The sequence below is a fragment of the Saccoglossus kowalevskii genome, chromosome 1, assembly GCF_978046115.1.
Source record: "Saccoglossus kowalevskii chromosome 1, keSacKowa6.1, whole genome shotgun sequence".
In the NCBI taxonomy this organism is placed as follows: domain Eukaryota; kingdom Metazoa; phylum Hemichordata; class Enteropneusta; family Harrimaniidae; genus Saccoglossus; species Saccoglossus kowalevskii.
This window is the reverse complement of record NC_140641.1, coordinates 29444017-29465310: the sequence shown is the minus strand read 5'-3', so window position 1 is coordinate 29465310 and position 21294 is coordinate 29444017. Positions and strand designations below refer to the sequence as shown.

The 21294-nt window shown below is 35.7% G+C and overlaps 1 protein-coding gene across 1 annotated transcript; it reads right to left on the bottom strand.

Moving 5' to 3' along the window:
• Positions 1 to 12504: 12504 nt before the first annotated feature.
• LOC102808304 (prolactin-releasing peptide receptor-like) lies at positions 12505 to 13617 on the bottom strand. Its single transcript, XM_006817192.1, has one exon. It carries the CDS (start codon positions 13615 to 13617, stop codon positions 12505 to 12507), a length of 1113 nt encoding a protein of 370 aa, XP_006817255.1.
• Between the last annotated feature and the right edge of the window lie 7677 nt (positions 13618 to 21294).

The following is a 21294-nucleotide window of genomic DNA, read 5'->3' as shown; positions in this document are numbered from 1 at the left end:
GACAATGGCTGAATAATATCCTTTTTAATTGTACAAACCCGCCTTTTCAATTGCTTTTTATTAGATCTATTGTACTTTTAAGTATTTTTTAGAATTGTAATTATTTGAGTGTACAACCGTTTGTTATTTTTATTGTTCAATGTCGTACATGTCTTTTACTCACCTCTCGTCACTTGTTTACCTGTTTGTAACCTCCACTAATCACTTGTAATCGTTTAATCGTTTTTATTTTGAACCGAGAAATGTGTCAAACGGATGACTGTTATCCCGATGGCACAGGGCAGGGGGGTTCGATTCCCCCATTGTCCGTGCCACTTGGTGTTGGCCTGCCCGCGGGGTTTTCTTGGTTTTATTTCTCACTGTCCAGTCGTTATTGATTTATTATTTACCCGTAGAATCAAAAAGGATCTATCTATCTATCTATCTATCTATCTATCTATCTATCTATCTATCTATCTATCTATCTATCTATCTATCTATCTATCTATCTATCTATCTATCTATCTATCTATCTATCTATCTATCTATCTATTTATTTATTTATTTATTTATTTATTTATTTATTTATTTATTTATTTATTTATTTATTTATTTATTACTCGCAAGGGGTTAGACATAGTACGTATTTTTGCACATTATTTAATGTTTCATAATATACCAGAACTCAATAGAATAGTGCATAGCACACTAAAATTACACTAATTTACCATATAAGGTAAATAGAAGTTTTGACGACTGCTGTGTATTGGGCTTTAATAATGTTGGGGTCAAGAAATGGAGAATATTGCGCAGTAGAATTGCGAGTGACTAAAGACAGACCAGTGAGCGTCAGAATAGACTGACGCTCACACTGTGTAGAAATCTGTGACCATTATCTGTAATATTTAGTCTCCGATCAGGCGCAGACTGAAAAGGGGACTATAGTTTCTTATTTGTGCTTTCCGTCCGTTCTTACATTTCCAGCATTTTCTCAGAAATTCTGCAGCAGATATCAATGAAATTTGGCAGGTTGATGAACAATAATCTGTTGAATATGCAGTGATTTTTTTTTTCAAAATCTGAGAATCCTAAGTGGGTCTTTTTCCTGATTTTCATCATAAATTACCTCTATCAACAACTATGGATAGATAGTTGCGTGTTTCAATAGGTTGGAATTGACTTGCTGAGTGAAGATGATCAAATATATCTTCATCAAAATGAGTATGCTAAAAACCTGTCTCATATTCAGATAAATAACAGTAGATCCATGCAAAAGGAATCATTGTTGACTAATTTGGAAAAGGAATCATTACGTCCTAAATTGGTCAAATTTTATGGATAGCTCATCAAAGTCGTCCCGATATTTTGTACGATGCATGTAATTTAGTAGCTAGTGTTAGTAATGTGAAAGTCAAGCATATACTGGAAGCTAACAAAGTTATTCAAAGACTTAAATGTTATGGAGTTCCACTAAAGTTTTGGGAGATGGAGACTTATCATTGGTCACATTCAGTGATGCCTCATAAGGCAACCTTCCAGATGGAGGGAGTCAGGGTGGATACCTAATATTTCTCAATGGAGAAACTGGTAAATTTTGTTGGAATTCCAGAAAAATACGTTGTGTGGTTCGCAGTACATTGGTTGGAAAAACTTTGGCTATGACGGACGGTATTGATGCGGGCATGTTTATTGCAACTTTGTTTGCAGAACTTAACAATAATGCGCCTGAGTCCATTACGTTACAACTCGTGTGCGTAACAGACTGTAAGTCTCTACAAAATAAGAAATGAGTAATTGTAGAGTGTAGGTAAGGTTTCAATTCCTGAAATATTACCTTCTATCAAGCTTTTTCATATTGTATAGCTGCCAGACTATGAAGATTTACATACGTATTCAGTGTCGGGATTCCTCCTTTAGGGTTTGTTCACTAGACATTATTATGTCAGTAATACAATTGGATCACTGTAATTATTCTGTTCACTGTTCCATTTCGCATATTACTGCTTGGGATTACACACGTGTTTTTAACTCTCTGATGACCTGTAAATCAACGAATACAATGTGGCCACATTGTTTGTTTTGCTACAACATAAAAATGAACTTCTCAGGGAGAATCGTTTTTCAATCAAGGAAATGTATTTTCTGCGTAACAATACACCACCCATGCATAGACTTTAAACAAGAGGTTTATTTTGTATGGGCTTTGCGCATGCGCAAGGACCCCGGAAGGAAATTGGGAAAAGTGGGATTTTCTACGAGTGATCAAAGAATAAAGCTTGTTCTCACAGATAATCTGTTAAGTATCAAATGGTAGCAGAGCATTAACGATGGCACAAAGTAATAATTACAAGGATCCACCGGCAATGGGGCCAGATACCGTTTATGAAAGTTGGAAAAATGAAGTTGCAGTGTGGCGGCTAGTGACTAATCTTGACAAGAAAAACAAGCCTTGGCAGTTACATTGTCGTTGACTAGCCAAGCCACGGGCGCTTGCAACAGGATTTATGGTTAAGGGAGATAGGCTTGTTTAGGGTTATATACTAGTATATTCTATACTAGTATATAACCCTACCCAAGCCTATCTCCCTTAACCATAAATCCTGTTGCAAGCGCCCGTGAGCCAAGCACGAGCAAGGGCTTTAGAAATAAATGTTACAAATCTAAATGCGGACGAAGGTATGACACGTTGCTTACTGTACTTGTTTAAGAAAGATATCGTTGATCTGTAAAATCTCACTTTTAGGTCTCATGCCACTAATCAACCAATGGCTGCTCGTAGCAATTTAAATGCCTAGCAAGAACCACAGGGAGCCCAGGAACTATAATCAACTGTAATACGCAGTCTCTATGAGCGGGGGGGGGGGGGGTATCGGCTGGTATCTAGTGTAAGAAATAGACTTCTATTTCTTACACTAGATACCAGCCGATACCCCCGCCCCCCGCTCATAGAGACTGCGTATTACAGTTGATTATAGTTCCCGGGCTCCCTGTGCAAGAACCAATGAAATTTTTAAATATTTTTTTCTCAGGTGCTCCCTGTTTGAGGGCGTAATCACCTGGATCAGAGGTGAGACCAACATGTGGTCTTTTGTTTACTACTTAGCGGCTGTGTACCTGTGGGTTTATTCTGTGTGTATTTGGATGTTCTAATCTTGGTGTTTTTCCAGTGATTTCTCTTGGTGCAATCCAAATACAGTAGGTGTGTCTTGTTTACCTGAGATTTGCAAGAGTTTGAGCTGGCCAACATGTTAGTTTTTTTTATATGGTTGATTACTGGCATGTTGATTTCCCATTTTTGAGCCATATTTTCAACTTTCTTCGTCATTTTCATGTCGCAATCTCGTCATATGTTAACATTGTCGTCTATGGAAATTGAGTTAGGGGTATGAGCCCTGAACGTATCACGTGAACCCAACTTCATTCCGGGTCCTTGCGCATGCGCAAAACCCATACAAAATAAACCTCTTGTTTATAGTTTCGGTAAATACAGAAAAGTACACAACTCAACATTATAGTGGTGATACTGAAACAAGCCTAGGTTCTGGTAATATACAAAGACCTGAATTAACAATCTAGTCAAGTTGTTATTAAAGGTAAATCAAGGTTTACTCAGATTTATGAATGCAGTTCCTTGAGCATGTATACATGTATGAGATTTTGGACATGGGTCAATGGAAGTTTTTAGTTATCAGCACAATACTAGATTAAAGAAAATCACTTTATGATGAGTTAACATGATATTTTATAATTAAATGACGGGGACTATGACATTCATGTCTTATGATATGGAATTCTGTTGTGTCGGTACATAATACGTGCGACTTTGGCATGCTAACCAATACCACGTATAGCAATATTTTTATTTCAATGATATCGTGTCAAGAAAAGCATGGTTTATTTACATAGAATCGATATGATTTGTTATCCTCACAAAAAGTCAATATAACGGACCATTGACGCAGCTTCATAACATGCCTTTATGTTAATGAACATGTTCAATGATGATTTCACAGTAACAGGTTCATTTATAATATTTGAACAATTTATGATAAGTGAACTTCATACAAGAACCTTTTAAACTATGAAAGTGATTAGGAATTGTTCAAGTGAATCCTGAATATAATGACTTAAAAGGAATTTGCAAAGTATAAAATGGATTTTCGAGTCTACATTGCTATTATGAACTATTTTTAACTGTTATCATGGCAAATAATAACACACTTGCTTTGCACTTGTGGAATGGTATTTTGTGTTGCATGTTTTAACCCACCCTACAATAATGTTAAGTAAATGTACTTATAGACAGAATGTGAATGTGAAATGTGATACATCTGTTACATAAAACCATTACGTGAAATTTAGCTCCATACCTTGTCTCGTAAAAATATGGAAATGTGTTTTTATTGTGTGTATAAACTGATATGCATGAATGACATCATTGCATTGCAGGGCATGTATACATTTCGCATTATTTTCAAATACCTTTCGCCAAAAATATATTCATTTTTGGAGAAAGTTACAGCAATGCAAAATATATATAGGTATATGTTAACCAAGCGATTGTTTTCGTGGATATGAAACATAACGAAATAGTGACAGTTTCAAAAACAATATATAAAATTAAATTAAATTCACGCCATGCAATTTATCAGATTCAATCAATAAATGTGTGCACAACCCCCCGGGATGTATATGTCAATACCGTGGGTAAAGATGTGTTGGCATGGCACTGAAATAATAAGCCAGACATTCTTAGCAGCAATTAGTTGATCGTATCACATCCAGTGATGAAGTGTGCCGCATATGCAGCAGGATGTACTTTTTTGAGAACATCTACCATAAGATCTTAGCCATTTGCTTCGAGATCCGTATATTATTTTCCCACGAGTTTCCTTATATGTTGTATTGCAATTGTATTGTATCTTTTTGTCTTTTGTTTGTAAGATGTATTTGTATGTTATTTATACACAGAATTTAGAGTCACAATACAGACGACCAAATAAAAAAAGACTATCTTGATATATACTAATCAAAACAAATACATTAGGCTGAAAATGTTTTGATTGCATGCAGCTAAATTATTTTCCTATTTCAACTTTTTTCCCCGAGGGCCACTCCCCGGTGCGCCGCCACTGTTATCACTAAAAACTCGTGTCAGACAAGGATGCGCGACAGGATGGAAGCTTTTTTCAAGTCAATAGAGAAACCTCGAGAGATTTGATTCAAACCTGCAATATGGTGGCCGCCAAATAATGCATTGATCACCTTCATTTCTACTGAAACAAGTAGATTAAATTTGCAAACCAGCTATGAGACTTCAGCAAATTTTGGACAAGCTTTGAATTCTCAAAAAGTATGATCGGAAAAGGAAGACTTGGTGTTGAACACTATTTTAACTATGAATCAAACCCTTAAAAATATCGAAAATAATTTTGATTTCGCTTTTGATCCAATAACATGAGACTCTGACTGAACAAAGAAACAGGAAATTAAATTGCAAATATAAAAATTTAACATGTATGACATGTATGCAAGGACAACCATACAACTCCCATTACGTTGACTTGTAGGATAGGCAACAACACGAAATAAGGTTTCCTAAGTGGTATTGTTTAAGGATTCCTTCAAATGTGAAAACAGATTGACAGACCTTGAAACGGTCTGTAACCTGCTAACACAATAACAGTTATTTAATTGATGGTTTCAGTACGCTCTCCATTTCCTCTGTTCAGAATTTCTCCACTAGGGATTGCACAAAGTAAATATTCACACACGAAAAGACTCAGCTCTTTGTATGCTCTTCAAGTCAATCCTCGCGTCCAGATTTTAAATGAACTAATTGACAACGAAGAATACGAGTAAAAGCGGCAAGATATGTTCTCAGAAAAGTACAAATTTGATATAAAAGATGCAAACAAACAGATTCTATTGCGCTCGTCTGTAAGACACCCACATTGTGTTAAATCAAGTCCTAAATTATTCAACATGTTATCGTAAGTCATTCCTTGCATCTCCCAGCATAAATTGATGACAATTTGTCATCCATCCATTGGATAATTGTTATAACCATTATCAGAGCAACATACCCAATTACAAATTTCCACAGGGACAAATTGTTATTATTTATTCATTTCACAACTCGTATTGGAATGATAATAAAATAAGAAAATCAATAAAATAAGGATTGAGTACGACATTGTTAATTCACACTGGCAATACATGTTATTAATCAAAGAGAAAATGTGGGCATTTGGTTAAGTGTATAAAACACAATCATATACAATTATAGATTATTCCATAGTATGATACCTTCATGTGTAGTTGATTTTTCAAGCAGTGACGTTCTGCTTCCAAAAACGTGATTATATTTATTTTTAGTAAAGAAACTGATAGAATGGTTTGACTGCAAATTGTTTTCAACTCTGAAGTGTTAGGATTTTTAAACAACGGTTTGATATGAGGTCTTTCATTCACTCAACAGATTGCTCGAATATCACGTTTTTGAAACGCTTCTATTTTGTGTAATTAATTTCAATGAATGGAGAACATTTTCCATCAAATTGAACACACTGTTTCCTATTAGTTGAATCCAGTGGTATATTCTTTTCTATGTTTTGATGTCAATATGGTTAAACCAAGATTTACCAAGGCCATGTAGGTTGAGTGATTTGGACAAAACCCATATTGGTTTCTGGATAGTACTTTATGTTTAGTGAAACATTTTAATGAAAAGTCCTGTTATAAATTACACGTTCTAATATCATCACGCTGCTCTAAAAAGATTATGTGCCTGTTAACGCTCACAGCCATGACATATTTAACATATTGTGTAATGAATTTAAGAATATTTCAAATTATACACAGTATATATACACATATTCATTGTTTCCCACTGTATCATTACTGTAATACACTATCTCATGGTACGATACGTTGTGGAGGTATTTCGCCTGTTTCATGCCCTCGTTTACCCCTTGAAACATACCGTTATCGACATATCATTGTACTTCCAATATATCACATTGTAACAATTTTGTTTCTGATAGCAGCCAACATGCTGTTCTACCAGGACTTAGTGTTACCACCAACAGCAGTTGTGTAACTTTCTACAAATGGTGACTATGTAACATGCTGTACTTCACACAGCAGCCCAAAGTGTTACCACCAATGGCGATCATGTAATATGCTGCCCTACCAGCAGCATTAGCAGGTTTGGCAGCTTCAGCTGAAGATTTCATTGTTTCTACATATATTACAGTATCCTGTTCTTAAGTAGCGTTTCTGAGTTTATAATGAGTGTCTAATGTTGGGGGTCCATTGGGGTTCACGTAGTTGGACAGTAACGAGTCCCCCTTCACAGTTAACAATATTGTATGAAACATTGATTAAAAAAAATTGATATGATCCACTCGTCCCAGGATTAAGAGGATCTTCTACATAAAAAATCAAAGATCATCTGCCCAGATCTGCTGTATCTTGTCACCAGTTCAGGATATATGTTTCAGAAACACTGGTTTCTGATTTAACAGATTGGAATGACGTTTCTCATCACTTATTTGCAATGCAAGCTCTATCATGTCAACAATCGACAAAATGTTTATACCATGTGTAAGAGAAAGTGGCATATTACTACAAAGATTGTGAAAAATAATGATGGTAAATTAAAAGTCATCTCCTTTGTCATACAATCGGGTAGAATTAGAATCCAAGACAAGGTAAACATCAACATGTGAAACAGAAGAATTTGATTTTGTAATTTATTTGATTTCAAGTTCAGGTGAATATATATATGTTAATGGAAAGTACATTGTCAATATACCTGGTCTCATATGTGTACATCGATCAGCAGAGCACAATTAGGTCCTATTGGAAACAAATACGTCCACCAAACTCCATAATCAGATATTCAAGATTTCCAAAAATTGCAATATCCATGTCAATCCTTGATAGTAGAACAATGTTAAAGTCTTGAAAGCTTTTTTAGTTTAGCACTTAGATGAATCCGCTATAAATCTGGTTTTATGTGGTGTTTATGCAACTTATGTATCCAATATAAGCTGAGATGCCATAGTATTTTCACGAATGAATGGTCAGAATGTCATCCTTGCTGAATGTGGTGTTTGTGAGCAGAATTACCAGATGCGTCAGAGAAAACAAGTTATTTTTTTAACATTCCTAATAATATCTCTTACAAGAAAACATTTATTATTGGCAGCTTTATCAGCAGGAACACTAATATATTATTCATAGAGAGAAGTAAGACACTTGCATGCCCCCGGATCACAGAATATAAAATGATAGGCAATAAACGCACAATTAATTAAAAAGCTGAACAGTCACAGAGTGTATCACCATATTGGTTGTTGGTTCGAGATTCAGTTCTCCGGATTATTTCAAGAAGTAATACAGTCCAAGCGAGTAAAATTGTGAGGATTGTGTTGGGTTCATTTATACTATCGCAAATAGCCTCAAATAATGTACATTGTATTTATTTAATAAAGTATATGCATGGGTGGTGTATTGTTACGCAGCAAATAATTTCCCTTGATTGAAAAACGATTCTTGTAGCAAAACAAACAATGTGGCATATCGGTCACATTGTACTCAATGACCTACAGGTCATCAGAGAGTTAAAACACGTGTGTAATCCCAGACAGTAATATGCGAAATGGATCAGTGAACAGAATAATTACAGTGATCCAATTGTATTACTGACATAATAGTGTCTAGTGAACAAACCCCACAAGGAGGAATCCCGACACTGAACACGTATGTAAATCTCCATAGTCTGGCAGCTATACAATATGAAAAAGCTTGATAGAAGGTAATATTTCAGAAATTGAAACCTTACCCACACTCTACAACTCATTCCTTATTTTGCCATGATGATTTTATTCTGCTAGTAAGTTTAGAATTTCCTAAATACACGGTCAGGAATTGTCTCCATGGAAGATTATTCATCCGGTGATGATGGCTATAAAGATTGTTTTAAAATGTATTGTCACATTAGTGTAGCAGCTGTTGTAATGTGTTGATCTCAGTTTATATGGAAAGTATATTGGAATTTTGTGTATGTGTTCGTCACGATGCCATGGTGTGTGTATACAATTGAATTATTATGTGCAATTCTAAAGGGTTATTATGTCACGAATTAAAATCCTTCAAATACTAATATTGCTATACATTTGTCTCATCCCCTGGCCATTCACTATAGAATATATACAATATTAACGTGAAGGAAATGAGTCATTTTTCTTCGACGACAGCGATGACTGAAACATTCTTTGTTTAACGGCTTTGACTAAATGTATAATATACTACCAGTAACCACATACATAATATAACTGCACAATATTATGTAAATAGCTACAAGGTGCAACTAATTGATATATTTAAACAAATAATATTATCCTGCGATGCACTACGAATTGACCATGCAGAATATATAGGAAATTCCCAAGGAAAATGTATTTATCTTTGGAAATTCAATGGTTGAAATGGTTATTTTTCATGTGAAATATTAAGGAATAACAACATACAAAAAATATACATGACAAATAAATTATTTTCATCATATAGTAAACAATGCGAAACAATGGTAACTCACAAAAATAGTGTCCTGGTGTATATTCCCGCATAGCAATGAAACTGATCCATATTATTGGAGATTTCTAGAAAGATCCATTAGTAACATTAGTAACTAGTGACGTCACTACTGCATCCTGCCAGGTCGTTGTATGATTTCATGGTAGCCATATAAGAACAATGTATTAGTTCGATATGCACACATGGCACAGATTAATTTAACAGACTAGAAATGAACAGATAGAACCACAAACAATATTTGTTAAGATATTCAATTTGTCAAAATTTATTTCAATTTTTACAAAGATTCCCATAAGTCAGCCTTCGGCCACGCTAAAAGCATGTACGTTTCTCACAGTTGCATTTCATGATATAAATTTACAAAACTAGTTTAGTTTATGATCAAATTATGCAATTATTAAAAAAGAGCCTGACATTTGACAAGAGTTTGGTGCGGTAACCAATGGATCTCCAATATTTGAAAATATATTTCAAAATAACCAACACACTAATGAATCTCATCTGTGTATGGTTAGTGATCCGGTTGATGATATATCTAGCATTCAAAGTAGCTAGAAGCAATTTATTCCCAAAGTATTATATTTTTAAGGCGAATACAGAAAAAAATGAACCTACTCAACAATTTCAAAATATCTGTGAGTCTGGCAAAATGTGCCATGTATCATGCATTATGTCACAATTTGTATTAATATTATATGTGTACAAATATTACCAATATTATTCATCTGTATTTACTTATCTGTACAGCTGTTAAGTATGTCTCTCAGATGTGTGTAAATTATTTTATTCCAATACGCTGTAAGGGTTCGGTTAATGATAATGAATAAAATAATATAATAGTAAATGTGAGTGCAAAGTCATGTGTGAACTTCTACTGAGTCTTACAGCATAAACAAGATCCACCGTACTCACTCACTCACTCACTCACTCACTCACTCACTCACTCACTCACTCACTCACTCACTCACTCATTCACTCACAAGATGCTTGCATAATCGCTGTGCTGTTTTACGAACTATCGCAGTGCCATGTATTTGCCGATAGTAATTTGAGTATGACAACACCAAGCCTAATCACTAAAGATGGAGATGTGGCTTCTCTCAGTGGACTATACTGAACGCAAATCAAAACAACATTTTAAAGTTTTCCTCTGGTGAATTGATAGTTGTTGCGCCACGCATGCGCGAGATATATGGGTCTCATATCAACAAAGATGGCTACTTTGACTGTTGCACAGATCAACTATTAAAAACTGAGACGTTACCTAGCCTTAATTAGGTATTTTTTCAGGTGATTGGAAGGTATCGAAGGAGTCAACGGCGGTAATTAGTTCAAGTCGTGCCCAGGTCAAACCTCATACTTGTGATTTCCATTAGAAGAGCGCATTGGATTTTGGGAAAAACAATGTTTATCAACACAAATGTCGCACATGCGCAGCACGACGACCACCCTCTTCAAATGGCAAAAAAATATTACCACACTCGAGAAAGTAAAACAATAAATATGAATAGAACGGCGTGGGTAGGTAGCTTTATTTGCTCCGTCACTATTTCCGAATGAAACGTGCCTTTTGTTTTTATGCATCACTTCTCTGTTTTCATTGTATCACTTCAGCACATCCTTTGTAATGACTATGTAAGGTTCCTGCTGTAGTGACTTGCTTTTTGTTGTTTCTCTGCAAGTTGTCTCTGCCAATGTGTACCGATCCTGCATAGTGTTATATTCAAATAGTCAGGTAAACGCGAGATCAACTCATCGTGTTCATGAAAGCAATATCGCATTATTAAGTCTGGACGTAAAGACAAATACTTCTACGATAAATACAATATTACGAGTAGAGCAACTAATTTAAAATTTGCTTCCTCTATTATAAAATGTACTTAATTAACCCCAACAATCCCCTTAAATTGGAATGTCGCATTTGAAGCCAATTTTTGCGATTCCTCATATAATGAATGTCTCTAACATTGATTTCGCTTAGATTGTTTATTGTCAATATTTTGGGAGTTGAAATTCAAGTTATCATGATCAGTGTTATAAATTCACAAACATAATGTGGTAGACACAATAATTAGTTATTTTTAATTATTATTAGGGATAAGGAATCATTCTCCCAATCTTAATGTAATCATACCCCTACATGTGCGCTAACGTATGTCTTTATTACATAACCCGAGTATCCGTCGGTGTGTCGAATGAGATGTCGGAGAGGTATTAAAGATGTTTGAAGAAAAAAAACACATTATAACATGATCACAATGTACATTTCATTTCCCAAGGGTACATTTCATTTGTTATGTTGCGCCCATTACCCGTCGCTTAATGTAATTGTCTGACAACGTATCGTTCAGACAATTGTGTAATTAAGTAAGGTAATATTACAATGTACAGGAAAAATAGTTCTGTATACATAATAGCTGCGAAGAACAACAATAGTATAGTAACGACGATACTATTTTGAAAGACAACAGTAGACTGCTATGTCATTTGTCCTTCGGCGTGTTGTTCACGTATTAATGTAATGCGTACAGTATCGGTAGCGTGATATCTAAAAATCTTTTTTATCTTTCACTATAAATAGTGCATATAGTGACAAAGATATTCCATTACGTAAACGGGTGACACGAAAGCCACTCAAAGCATTTTAATTCTGTCATCCATCAGTGAAAATTATATTTTTTGGAGGAATGTTACTATTTACTAAAAGACTACACTGCTCAAAACAGTTGTCGATTTGAACAAATTGCTTTCACTAATACATGTACGTCATTTCGACGTCACAGAAGCGCCCATCACTAGAGGGCGCGACTTAAACAATGATGTCGTGTTTCAGGGTGCAATAACTTACACAAAAGAAGTAGCATCATTGTAGAGTCACGACAGTTCTCCGTCGCTTCAATTGAGGCAATACACAGACATTTAAGTCATATTCCGTGGCATATCCGCGAGTATAATAAACACATGGTTTGGATCCGGTGATTGTCGAGGATTGTCGGGTGATGATACACTCGACATTTCTGGTGCAGGACAACGACATCGGCAACAGCACCATCTGAAGACAGCTTTCGCCTCATTTCGCGTGTACTCATTCGTCCAACCGTAGAGTATCGGATTCAAACTTGCCGAACTCATTGCTGTCATATGACAAACGGCATACGATATGGTGAAGTATCTGTTGTTCACTGTGTGGAAATATATATCGCAGAGAATATTGAAAATATTGATCGGTAGCCAGCACACAGCAAACAGTACTATAATTAACAAAAGTATGAAATTCACCTTCCTGTTACGTTTCTCTTCCTTTAACACACGTTCTACTTGGAGGGATTCCGAAGATGTGTTCGGAGTTACTCGGTTTCTTATCTTCACCGAAATCCTCGCGTACAAAATACACATGATAATGACGGGAATAACGAACTGTATGAAAAACATAGCAATAGTGTAAGCAGTACGACTGTACTCGTATGGCCAATTCTCCGAGCAAATGCTAACCACGTGGTCTATCTGTGATATTTCGACCGTTATTGTGGTGTTATTCACCCCCATAGGAATGGAGAGCAGAATCGCCATTGTCCAGATAACTGATATGGAAACTGTACATCTGAAAGTGCTCGTGAATTCTCCCAAGGGTCTGAACACGAAATTGTGGCGGTCGACTGCTACCGATGTTAGCGAGAACGTAGACGTGAACACCGAGACAGATTGTAGAAGCGGAAGAATGTGGCACATCGCGTCACCGAACACCCATGAATCGAGGACCACATAGACAAGAGTAAACGGCGCACATAACACAATAAGCAGCATGTCTGCAACCGCCAGATTAAGAAAAATGTAATTCTTCTTGACAAGTGAACTGTACTTGCAGATGAGTACAAAACAGACAAACAAGTTCGTTAGCAAACCACATATGATGATTACACTATAGGAAACTATCAGAGCGACACGTACATTTGTTCGCCGTTCAATTTTGATATCTTCCAAGTTAAACTCTGTCGTGAGTATTGGGAAGCTAGTTGAATTGGTGAACTCCATTATGGCTGTCTTTCATTGCACAATTGCGGATTTGATACTGCTTCGCGAGATCGGACCCTTACTGTGAACTATAGATCCATATCGACAATTAAGAGTTTCCACGTCTGGGTCGGTTTTTCAAAGTCAAATGCAACGTCTTCGCCAGTCATATCAACTGTAAGAGGAAAAAACGAGGACAATATGGTGTCAGATGCTAATTGCATTCGATCGCTTGTTCTCACACAACAATCACCAGTTTAATCACCATGACGTGTTAGAATATCACATGAAATACTATTTAATTTCAAAGGGACATGTATAATTCAATTGCGCGCATGTCATTTACATGACACCATGCGAATCACGCTGTCATAGTCGTAATTGTACTGAATAATGGCCAATTTCGAACTCCTCGTCGCATGGTTATAATTGTTATTTTATTGTCCTACCATTTTCGTGAAGCTAAATCACGTTTTGTCAGAGATTTCAAAATGTCGAAGCAGTTAATTTCCGACGGAAATCAGACTTGCTAATAATTCATACTGCTGTTGAATAAATTATTATAAATGTTGCGGATTAAAGAAGCTATATGAATAATTTCGCAAGGCGCATGTATTTTGAATTAATGGTACGTATTAATAATCAAAACGTTTGTGCAGTTGCAATGATAGACATTAGTGTGCACTACTAAAACCACCGTTTTTACTTGATCGTAATAATTTATAATGAATGCACATTATAAAATTAAAATATGCAAGGTTGCTATGGATACGAGTAGATACCAAGGACGAGAAGTAATACGAGGAACGCCAGAATGGCACAATATAGAAAGCAAAAAAAATTCTCTTGGAGTAATAGCAAAACATTATTTAAAAATAATCAACATAATTGTCATTTTTATTTATTGATTCATCTCTACAATGTGTTATGAACACACGTATGAACGGAACACCGAGGAAATATTTTTTTTTTATTTCTCATTTCAGTCCACACAGCGGGCATTCGATTAATATAACCCACAATCCAAGCGACCAACAACGCTCATCTACAAAACAAGTATAGGATGGCGATATCAAGAATTATACCCACCACCTACCGGATCCGGTTCATGATCAATATCGTCATACATCATGCGATTCCAATAACTCTATTGAGGCGAGAAGCCCTATCGCTTTCTTTCTTTAGGCAAGCCGCGCAGGTTCCTATAATTCGATAGAGCGTGTACACCGCTCACTGTCGCTGTATTTCACATTTTGTTTAGACAGTTACACTGACATTTCAAATCAAATTGCATATAACTATACTGATCATCATGTTATGTTGTTGTCTCCAACGTAGCTGGGACAGTAACGTGACATACCACACATGTTTCAACGACACGCCAACGTACCGATGAGCCATTGCGATAACTAACACTGTTGTCTACAATACGACCTTTCACGATCTATAATCTCAAACTACCCATACAAATGGGCGAGGGGGAGGCGGGGGTGTGAATGCAAAATATAAATGAATATCTATACAATAAATCAATAATGATATCAAACCCATAGCCCATAGCATTTTACTATGCGACTGGTGTAAAAAAAATACGGCACCGTATTACTGTAAAACCCTTTATTTTCACTGGTAGTTAATTTCACTGTTTTGATGCTTTGTGAAATGTAAGTTCACCGACCTAGCAGAAAAAACGACAAGTTCTATTGTTATGTGTTATTGTTATTATGTTCATGTGGATTTCATTTAGCGAATTTTACTTATTGGCGAAAATACAAAAAACAACAAAACCAAAACAGCGAATAATTAATGTGCTTACAAAAATATATCTGAAACAATAACTACGTTTGTCTAATATGACTTATATTTCTGTATCAGTATAGGTAAGAATTCAATCTATTTTACATTACACGAACGCTCATAAAATAAAGAATCTGAACGTGGAGTGTGGATAGCGGAATCTAATTTTAATACCCCATATATATCCATATGTACATGGATTAATTTAACGCGTTGCATTACGTTCAAAACAAATCATCTTACACAGAATTTCAAAATGTTCAACATACAACGTTATCAGCATGCAACATTTTGTTTTATTTGCGCGATTTACTGAAACATTAATTGGAAGCCTATAAAATGTACTGTCGTTGTAATAATCTATCAATATTGAATCCGTCGTCAAAACCAATGACGTGTGTTTATTAATTCCAGGCGATGATTAGTGCGACTTTTAACATTTCGAGTAATGATCACTAGCCGTATTTATTATAAACAACGATTATATTGTCTATGACTTTCTTTGAGTCAGTATGTGTTATGTCGAGACATTACTATATTTTGGCTCATTTAATTACAAATAAAAACGATCACTATCTAATTGTCAAACTGCAACGATTTCCTTTGTTCAGAATGTACATATATAAACCTCACAATATTCTATTCAAAATCACAAATAAAAACATGTAATAGTGCATACACTTATATACAGGTGGAACGGATTTAGTCTTACCTCACATACCATAGGAAGCATCAGTTAGATACGTACACAGGCAGACTGGCGTCAGCGATACTTGCTAGTCAATATCAAGCAAGGAACGCCGAGAATTGTCATCATTTCGAAGTGATGTAGAGCTAACTGTTGCCATGGAAACGGCTAACAACTATTTTTCTTCAGGTAAAACAAAATATATAATAGTCACGTCATCAGCCGATTGTTAGCTTAAAATGTAATTGTCTTGTTATGGTATCTCGTGAGGAGTTACAAGTGGTCTGCTTGCCACGAAACTGCTCTCCGTGGCAAGTCACGACGCTTGGGTTCGACCATTTAGAGTGGAGGGGCAATCATTGAAATGGATCATGCCCTGCGTTGCTATGCCTGCGTGAAAAAAAACGCATAGATAAGACTCAGAAAACAGTTTCTGAAAAATCGACGCAGGTGCATGTTTTTGTTATTTTAATTTTAAAATTGTCATAAAAATGTTTTGTTTTTTGTTCCTCTTTGAAAGTGATTTTGTTTTTATTCTGTAATGTGACTTAATGACGTCATTAACTGACGCATGTAATGACCAGGCATTTTCCCCGGGTTTTATGTATATCACGCAACGTGCCACTTGCCCATATGTTTTTTTCGCCAAATTATTCATGATTTCAACATTCTAAAGTTTCTGTTTTTATACAAACATTAAAAAGGCAGATTATGGCTTAAATCAGTTGATGTTTGTTGAGTTTGTGAGAAAGACATTCGGCCGGGGGTGTGTAATAAACGAGAACACCTACATAAATTATTTTGATTTATGTGAAATTGACACTGTCCAACCGTTTATAAAGAGACCGAATTAACTGATTAGCAAGACGGGAAAAAATTGCCAACAGCCCGAGCTTTTGAAAGCACCGGATGCGTGGTGAGAATTTAGTATTTAGTTGCAGGGTATGTTCTCTTTCTACCTCCATGGTTAGAGTGATTAATAAATAATGTGATTAGCCATTACCGACACAGATAACGCCAACTGAAAAAAACAAAACAAAACACTTTCCTTCCTGACACCTACTCTACGGCGCAGGGTGTTAACGTAGTTCATAATAAGTATGAACAGATTTATTTGTATGATACCCAGACAAGAACAACGAGATCCACTTCACAGACTCAGTGTTGCTTCTTATTATTTCTCATGTCCTTGCAAATTGAATCACCCTGTTTAAAGTCTCAATTGCTTTTCAGATGGGAGTATGTCGTCACTACAAGTAATTGGTATTCGAAGTATCTCTGGTCATGTAAAGATGGCCCCTCCACTGTCAATTAGTCGATACTTAAACCGGAGCTTCCAGTAAATACAAAATGTAGTATTCCAGCTGTATTGTCGGCAAAATTGCGTTTGAAGATTTGATATAAAGTAAAATATGCGCGTTGTTAAATGAAACAGTTATGTAGCAGATTCGGTTATGATTCAGGTCGCAGTTTCTGAGTATGAGGGTGGTATCAGATCATCGAAATGCACGCTGGAGTCTATGTCCGATGATTGAATATGGACTGTAGTACACAATCAATACTCCATAGCATTTACCATTGAGATCAGTCTGAGATGTAAAGCAGCTTCTTGGATTGTTCCTGATCCTGTCCATACTAGATTTAACGGACGACTATTTTACTCATGTTACCACTGCTTCCAAGCGAACTTCGTAACAAATAACGTAATGTATCAAGGTTTCGACTAGTATAAGGACTTTCTACTAAGTTAATCAATCATAATACCTGGTTAATTTAATATAATACAGGCTAAACCATTACCAAACACTGTTCTACAATAGTAGAAATCAGTCAGTCAGTCAGTCAGTGATTTTTTATTCACAGCATAATTGTTTGAAAGGAACAGACCAAACGTGTACCGCAAACATCGAATGGTTTGATTTGAAACTTTAACTTTTTTAGTTAATTGTCGAAATGTAGACCTTTCATAGGTAATAAAGCGCTGAGATACCCTCACTTCATTAAACCGATCATCATGTGTATAGCACATTATTAAGCGAGAAAAAAAACCGAAAGATACTTTCCTGTTTGTTTTGACGTCATTAGGAAGTTATGACCTTTATTTGTTCTGTTTTTACGTTCAATTTCACGCATAACACGGGATCTCGTAGTGAAAATGGTTTATTGTATAATGAACCCGTTGGCGTTTATTCCACGGTACATGGATTAGACGCATAGCAATGTATATTCATCTCTAAGAGCCAGACAGCCAGCAACACATCAAATTAACGCTAACAAAAAGCAAGTAGCAGAAGTGTTGGCGATACGGCTTTAATCTTCCCAACATGACATGACGTGAAAGTTAATCACGTAAATTCAGTTCAATGAACCTTGTGCCCAAATGGTGCATCTGAAGAAAACGTATGACACAGTAACGAAACGAAATGCACGCGGAATTCCGATATCTTCGCGACCTATATAATAATGTAAGTACACACCGAAAGGGCTTATGTAATAGAAAAGACTACTTAACCTTTATTCAATTTGTTTGAGCAAAACACAAACTTCAAAAAGCGCTCTCGCCAGTTGACATTAATATATTTTGATTTTATCCTCTGTTCAACAAAGGGAAACAAATCAGACAAGAAACAATTATTTAGGCGAGTGGTTGATATTTATGGAGCAAAAACTAATGTTTTAAAGTATGTTCCTAATTAAAGCATCATGGCCTATTTTATGTTATTGTAACCCCTACAACATTTTATGCAATGCTCCATAATAATACTAAAGTCAACTACGTTACGTAAACACTCAGTCCCAAAAATAAATTTAATATTAAGGCTAATATTATTACATATTATGGCTGAATAACCGCTATCCCTACTGAACCGGTGTACTTTACCCATGTTATGACAACTATAAACAATATGCAATTTTACGACTACTAAACTGTTTTAAAAACTACTGGATGTAAGCACGTTTGCCAAGAACTCGAAGAGGTATGCAGACAATGTTGACCTGGGAAGCACGGCAACAAATTAGGCAGTAGAAAACTGCGGGGTTTCAGTATAAATTACTACATCGCATTCTTGCCACAAATAATTTTCTGCCCAGAAACAAAATCGACCAACAAAATCGATTGTGACCAAAAATTTAGAACGTATGTTGAAACGAAATTGTTAAAAGAGCGTGGAATGATTAATCCAATAAACTATGGTAGAGAGCATTTTTGAGAATGTTTTATTTTTTTTTCATTTTAACTCAATTTATGAATGGATAACCCTACAATATTCATGAGAAATTTCCCTTGATATAAAGACCAATTTTTCAAACTTTGGCACAGATATGATTTTGGTTTCCATGGATATTTCAGGAATGTTTTTCATTCGTAAAGCTAAACGTTTATGGACGGATTTCCATGAAATTGTTAGGAATGATTGCGCTTGACAAAAGGACCAATCCAATTAATTTGTTCGTGGATATGCGTTATCATTTCTAAGTGAAAGAGTGATAGATGAATTGCAAATTGAGTTAGTAGTTCGTTGGCTGAGGTATTGAGTTTGGAAACTAGAATATTTTCAATCACTATTGATTCCAGGTCACTGAAAAAATAAAGACGAATTTTCTTGAAATTGTTTAAATATCCTCCAGACACAAACCAATCGATTAAATTTTCAGAGAGATCTGGAACCTGTTGCCATAGAGACAACACATTTTGGAAGGATTCTTTACCATTGCCTGATTGTGTCATTGTCTGATTTCTTGTGCAAATACAATACAAATACTTTTCAAAACGGGAATATAAAAAATGTGTTCTGTCATAAGGAGATATATTAATATAATAAAGTTGATGCATTATTGAGGATACATAACTTTCACCTGTGGGGGTTGCGCTCTTGGAGTGCTCTCTAGTTTTGATATGTATTTGGCATGCCCGTGTGTCAATAAATATGTATATTGTTGCATGAAATAAACAATACGTAAAAATATATGTCTATTCATTTATGTATTCATGTTTCGGGGTGTTCTCTTTCCCCTTCATCAAACTTTAATCGTCTATCAACACCTGGTGATAAAATAGAATCACAGCACAGACAGCAGTTTAATAAAATGAAACACATACACGCTACTGTAATTGCGATATGGTAAATTAATTAAGCATACGACTTCAATGAAGAAGTAATAAATACTGGGACAACTGACATACATACATACTGCTATGTTAATTCTGCAAAACAAGGTCTGGCAGTGAAGCATATAAAGTGTCAAATACGAGTAAACGAGTAAAATGAAATGCTGCCGAAATAAACACATGCTCTGAGACTCTAATACATTGGGGGAGGGGCGATTTAGTCTAGAATATATGATGTTAGAAAATTATGGTTGTAGCTATTAAGGATTCTTGTTTGTTAAACCTAGAAGTGCTGGGGTATGGGTAATGAAACAGATGTTCTGCTATCCTGTTTGATTCTGTTAATAGGATTGTCGAGTGTCGATGATCTGTTGGTATTAATTACTCTTGTGGCTGCATCGTGGTAATGTCCCGGGGGGGGGGCAGTTGATAATGGCTGTTGCCCCTGAGTGCTAAAAAATGGGACCATTTTTATACCCGGATAGTGGCAAAATCTATATCCATATTTATACCAAAGTACCATTTCTGTCACCACTGTTTATTCCAAATACAAGAGTTACCGTAATTGCTTTATTAGAAGATCATCTACAATAGAAGCACATGTAAGCCAACAGTTGCATTGTATATTGATTTATTAAAATATGTATTTTGACCATAGAAACACCTCTGTCACTTACATAAGAGCATATTATTAACACAATGTTCAGGTTATTTAGGTTGTTAAATGATAAACAACAGTACCAAATCGGGAAAATATTACCGATATTTATACCTATCTTGACCAGAAATAAGACCGATACTTATACCTAAAATAAAAAAGAGACCCATATCAGGGGCACGTGCCCATTAGGCAAGTTCTATGTATTGCACCCCGGGGGTAGGGAAGCCCTTATTGTTATAGAACAAATGCGTTCTAAGATTGTCTACTCGTCCAGCAAGTTTGTGTCTCTCATATTGTTTATGTAATCAGTAACTACTTTAGCATGTTAGGTAATTTTTTGTAGTATTATTGCACCCGAGTAAATCCTGTACGTTTTGAGCGTAATCATTTGAGTCCATATTTACCATAGCGCCAGCCTTGTCTGATGACGGACAATATTCT

Coding starts and splice junctions, on each gene's coding strand:
- LOC102808304 (XM_006817192.1), bottom strand. CDS start 13,617: ATGGAGTTCACCAATTCAACTAGCTTCCCAATACTCACGACAGAGTTT.